Source organism: Pangasianodon hypophthalmus, chromosome 2, assembly GCF_027358585.1.
Source record: "Pangasianodon hypophthalmus isolate fPanHyp1 chromosome 2, fPanHyp1.pri, whole genome shotgun sequence".
In the NCBI taxonomy this organism is placed as follows: domain Eukaryota; kingdom Metazoa; phylum Chordata; class Actinopteri; order Siluriformes; family Pangasiidae; genus Pangasianodon; species Pangasianodon hypophthalmus.
Genome location: NC_069711.1, coordinates 331,501 through 337,500, shown reverse-complemented (window position 1 = coordinate 337,500; position 6,000 = coordinate 331,501). Strand labels below are relative to the sequence as shown.

Below are 6,000 nucleotides of genomic sequence, written 5' to 3'. Positions count from 1 at the left end.
TTTAATAATAAACTTTTCATCTTTCTGAAAGCTTTTTACTTTACAGATGAGACTTCTGCACAATACTGCAATTCTTTCTTTCTTTCTTTCCTTTTTCATTTCTTTATTTTTCCATTCTGTTTATTCTTTCTTTCTACCTTCATTTACTCTTCATTTTGATTTATCTTCATTTTATTTTGTTTCCCTTTTTTCTTTCTTTTAATATTTTATTTTTTATACTTCAGTTCATTTTTTTTTTTAAATCTTTCTTTTTTCAGCTACTTTCTCTTTTAGCCTCATTTTATATATATATATATATTTTTTAGGAAATATCTCTTCTCTTTCTTTCTTTCCTTTTTATCTGAACTTTTTTCTCTCATTCTTTCTTGTCTCTCCTATGTTCATTAAATTTTTATTCTTTCCTCAATTTATTTCATTTGATCTTATCCTTATTTTTGCAGATCCATTCTTTTTCCTTATTTTGTTTAATTTTTAAAGCTTGTGTGTGTGTGTGTGTGTGTGTGTGTGTGATAGACGTGAATAATGAACTTATGAGGAATTCTACAAACACAACGTATATTTTTTGCTAGAGAATCCATGCATTTAATTTTAATTTAATTTTTATTTTGTTAAATTTAAAGGTAATGTAAAAGAGCGTTCCGGTTCTCTGTTGCTCAGGCTCTGTGAAACGTGTGTTTTCGGTGTTAAGTGTTTTAAATGTGCTGTGATGATGTAGATGTCTGCTCTTTATTACTATGAGAATTTAATAACTCTTTGTAGATTAACTCGATAAATGCTGATAGCGTTCACTGCTTATTAGCATGTTAGCAGTTTATGCTCTCAGTCTTGTCCTCAGCGTACGCGATCACTTCCTGTCTGTCTGGTGGGTTTTTCTAGCACTTCCTGTCATGTGATTTACTCTAATGATGGGTGTTGTATGTGTGACTGTATGGCTTTAAAGGGAATGCGATGAAGGAATAGTCATCATCACTGGGACATTTTGGAAACATTCTGTCTTCTGGTACAAAAGTTTGCCGGGTTTTGATGAAAGGAACATCAGAGAGGATCAGGGGTGAGGCTTCAGTTACTCGCATCAATTTTGAGCAAAATCCAGAAAAAGTGCAACTTACATGAGTCTAAACTCTAAACTAAACTCACAGGACAGCTACAAATAAAAATCGTAAACAAACCGTAAATAATCTCATCACCTCGAGCTCACTGCGAGAACGCGTGTGTGTTTATGCGAACCTGTCTCTGATCTCGCTGATTGATGACGTGAGCAGAACGTAGTCGTGTTGTTTAATCGCAGGTCTATCGTTAGGGGATCTTCAGCGTGGAGACGCGCCATCACACAGTCTGTTAGAGAATACGGTTTATTGCGGTTTATTTATCTCACACAGCGTGACGTGGAATCATCTTAAAAGACTTAAAATAATCTTTGCGATACTTTTTAAACAGCTTTAAACAGCACAATGCTGAGTTGGACTAAAGCTCGTAACTCGGAATTTCTGCCCTGCAGTAAAAAAACAAAAACAAAACAAAAGAAACACCACCTTCTACTTGGAATTCTTACTCGGAATGTTGGGAATGTCTCCTCAGCCCTGAGCTCAGCACATGATGTCACGTCAACACGGCAGCTCACACCGTCAACAGTAAATAATTTATGGAAGCATCTATGTGTTTTCCCACTTTGTAGCTTGAACACAATGATCTCAAAAACTAATTCCGAGTTCAGACCTCCTACTTCCGTGTTGCATTAAATCCAATGCAGCATTAGAGCTCATTCCATACAGGCGTGTTGCAGCTCCTCAGGGTAATGGCTCCCTCTGCTGGCGTGGAAGAGCAGGCTGTGTCAGCACCTTCTACTTCAACAGCATGTTCTGTATTGAGTAAACACTAATCTCCAGCCCATTGCACAGCACTTACACCTACAAAAACTTCTAAAAAATAAATAAATAAGCTAAAAGAGCAAGAACTGATCTACTGAGATGATTCTTCCAGCCACTGTGAAGTCTGATTGCATAGAATCTGATGATATTTTTATTATTCTTGTTTCATTCTTTGTTTCAGGGGAGAAAAAAAGATTGTCCCTTAAAAAAGCTGTATTCAGAACATGAGACTTAAGTTCAAATGATAAATAAGTTCTTCACCAGTTCTCTGGCTCGTGAGAAGCAAATACTTAGGATGGGCAGACCATTCAGTTTTTTAAAACAGCCTGAACTTCACATTTCGAGATTTTCAGTAGATTCTAGAGCAAAAACAAAACAAAAACAAAATCAGGTAGAAAATGTGATGTTGCACGGGTGAAATCTGCAGAGCAGCACAGCAGAGGAGCAAGATGCAATTAAAAAAAAAAAGGCAAAATTTAATAAGCAGCTAATCGTAGCTGAACATCCTGAGAATAAAAAGGTTTCATTGATTCCTTCAGCAGACTTTTGGTTGTTTTTTTACATTTCTTTCTTTGTATGAGGAAAACAGAAAGAAAATAATGTGTCAATTTATTTGCTGTTTAAAAATGTCCTTAAAATCTGTCCTTAGACCCTCATCAGAGACCCTCATAAAACAAAACAGAACATCACTTCTGCCTGATCAGCTACTACTGACCCAGAGGTTATTGTTATTATTTATTTACGTTCCATTTTTATGTTTCTTACAGGAAGTTGTTCATAATCTAAAGCGCAGTAGTCTACAAACAAACGTAACCAATGAATGTGCTGTCTGGGTGGGCGGGGTATTTCTCTCGTTCTCCTGTCAGTCACAGCGAACAGGCCAATCGCGGGCGCCTGTGAGCTCATCTACACTCCTGGGCAAAAAAGAAAAAAGGGCCAAAATGGAAAACTCTGAAGCGTTTAATGGTGAGAGAATGAGCAGGAATGAAACAGATGCACTCCTGAGAGCTCCTGTGCCTCCGTGAGCATGAGCAGCACGTGTCTGGCTTCACGTGTCTCAGAGGAAGCACGTGTTAGCCTTCACACTCTTCACTTGGAGGGAATTGGTAAAATGACTAAATTGGAAGGAAACTGGGTAAAAATGTTGCTGAATTACGGTCTTATAATTTAAAAAGACGGAAAAGGCCACTGAGTGAATTTGTGGATTTGGTAGTGTTCACGGGACGGATGGTAAGTCAGACTTTCTCAGCTGGACTAACATGAGTGAAAGTTTGTTCATGAGCATCTGAGAGAGTTTTGCGATTCTCTGACAGGTGACTGTAACCTTGTCTCTCTTTAGCGCTGATGGAGCCCGAGGCACTGAGGTGGCCTGTGATTGGCCGGGGAGTGAGAGGGGGCCAGGGTAAGGTCACTGTTAGGACTCTTTCTCTCTCTGACAGGAGCTCTCTTTCTCTCTCTCTCTCTCTCTCTCTCTCTCTCTGCCTCCTCGCTGTCTTAAACCCCGCCCCCAACCCTCCTTTTCCCCTAAACGACTCTGTACTGGTCTTGTGTGTAGTGTATGCGGTTGCCGTGTTCGTATGTATTGTGTACCGTGTATTTCTGTCTGTTTAAAGTATGGTGGATGTGCTTGTAAGTTTGTGCACTCCTTTCTTCTTTCTCTTAACGTTTCTTTTTATCTTTCTTTCTCTCCCAAATATCTCAGCCACACGTTTCCTTCCAGGTTTGCTGTTTACGCTGCTTTCCAAGTTTCGTCTGCCTGCGATAACCGAACTAATCACATACTAAGATAAAAAAAAACAAAAACAGACAAACAAAAAAAAAACAACAACCAAGGTTAAAAAACTTTGGGGCATTTACCATCCCTAGTGACTGGAGAACCCATGTCTAACCTTCTCACTCTCTCGTTCTTTCTCTTTTTGTGTGTTGATATACACTTATATACATACATACACAGACACGCCTTGAATTATGTATGCATATATGTGTCATGTGTCTCTAACTCTCCAGTGTAATAGCGACGTAGGGTCCTTTCTCGCTCTCTTTGCCCCCTTGACATCCTTCCTGACTTTAACACTTTGGCCCTGTCTTTCTGTCTCCCTCTCTCTCTCTCTTTCCCTCTGTGTAGGTGTCTATAGTCAGCCTTATAGCTAATGCGCTGGGGTACTCAGACTTGGGCCCCATTAAGTCCCTGAGGACTTTGCGGGCCCTCAGGCCCCTGAGAGCTTTGTCCCGGTTTGAGGGAATGAGGGTAAGATCCATAGCTGCCCAGTGCATGTCCCTCACTCTGTGACAACACTACCGCATGCTAAGAACCACCATATCGCAAAAAAAAATAATAGCAAATCATAGCTAGCGGGGAAAAAAGACCAAAGTTTAAGGACATCATATTACACCATCTAAGCTAAGACACACTTAAAATGCATGCGTTTTAGAAAAAATACATGCGCATGGAAATTTTGCATGATGCAGCTCTAAATATTTAGATGAGATCTTTTATCAGTAAATTAATGAATTTAAAGTCCCTCTGAACTCAGAATTCAGTTTAAAAGGTTTAAACTGCTTCCCATTACCTCCGATTGAGGGGCGTTTTATATATAATATATATAAATATAAAACAAGGGCACTTTTAGCCACAGAAACTAAGCTAACTAAGCTAACTAACTAGCTAACTAACTAAGTAACTAGCTAACTAAGCTAACGTGAGTGATTGTAAATATGGGGGCGTTTTCAAATTTGCATACTTATGTATATTCACTGTTTTTTTTTTTTTACGTGAATATGTATGAATAAATGTTGGAGAAGTGTTCCTCGGCTATTTTTACTCGTTTATTGGGCACAATCTATTTTTCCACATGAAAGCAACACGTTCAGGGGGACTTTAATGTTAATATTAGATGATTTCTTGTTAAAATACCAGCTGCCTCATCACAAACAGACAGCAGTAGGTCTTTAACACAGACTGTTATTTTAGGTTTTATTTATTTATTCATTGCAGTGGGAATAAAACCAGTCATTCATGCTGCAGCATTAGTGCAGGGGCTGTTCATGATGTGTCAAGCATTTAATTGCCTAAGCAGTGTTCTAGTAAAACCTCCACCCATACTCCGTCTGACCATAAACCCCGCCCCCTCCCCAACCCCGCCCCCTCACGCCAAACGCCATACACCAAAGCCGAAACCTCGCTTCTGGTTCAGCCGCATTTCACACAATATGTCTGAAATACTTGTGTGTTTATGCTAAAGCTGTCACAGAGGATGTGATTGATGCTATAAATCCAAGTTATGAATGAAACTGAGAAACGGATCTACACATGAAACAGTGACATACTGAGCCTACGTTCACACTAGCAGCCGACGAGTCGCTCGTGTCGCTTGTAGTTTGTTTCTTGTGGTTATGTAGCGGCTGCTACTTTCGTCGCTTGTGGGCGTGGCCAGTCCAGTGGGTTTTTTTTTTTCTTTCTTTTTTTTTTTTGAGAAACAATAGCAGCTATATATCTTGTAATGCTAACTAGCTACAGACAAATTAAATAATGTACTAATCAGTTCTTTGATTTACATGCTACGTGCTCGGCTTCGTACTAGCTTCGTTCTCAGATTTGATTAGCAAAATTACGCTAAGTACACTCACCAGAGAGGTCAACGATCTCCGCAGCTTCACTCTGACATTAGATTAGGAACGCAGGAAACTGTAATACTGCACTAGCTACATAAGAGCTAAAGTAGGAACTAGTAAGAAAGTTGTGAGTGGGGAACTGAAGAAACGCGCGCCGTAGGATTGGTCCGGATTGGTTTGGATTTGCATACAACTGAGAAAATCTCCTTGTCCGTAAAACACGAATGATCACCTGCTGCTTTGTCGCTCACTAGTGTGAACGTAGAGTAAATATATATGACAGTAGTCATTTTAAAAGCAATAAAAACTTCACGTTTGTGTGTTTAGGGATTTGATTTAAATTGCACTGTGATGCATGTTTCTTTCCAACACACACAGCCTGACGCAGCGAGCCACGCTGCTCTCCAGCATCGGTATAATAGTTAATTATTTATTACACGAGTCAGCTTTTTCACCTCGTCAGCTGAAGGTCAGTGTTCTGGATTCTTCTGTTGAAATATTTGGGCCGAACTTCAGTCTT

At 39.4% G+C, this 6,000-nt stretch overlaps 1 protein-coding gene across 7 annotated transcripts in view; it reads left to right on the top strand.

The window, feature by feature from the left end:
* scn8ab (sodium channel, voltage gated, type VIII, alpha subunit b) overlaps positions 1-6,000 on the top strand; it is a 76,023-nt gene that overhangs the window by 56,464 nt on the left and 13,559 nt on the right. For 6 of the 7 annotated variants that reach the window (XM_053231979.1, XM_053231976.1, XM_034299013.2 and 3 more), the window contains one exon: positions 3,994-4,116. The exons of the other annotated variant lie outside the window; for it this stretch is intronic. In XM_053231979.1, coding sequence (XP_053087954.1) covers positions 3,994-4,116 — 123 coding nt within the window. The remainder of the gene's footprint in view (positions 1-3,993; positions 4,117-6,000) is intronic. 7 annotated transcript variants of the gene reach the window in all.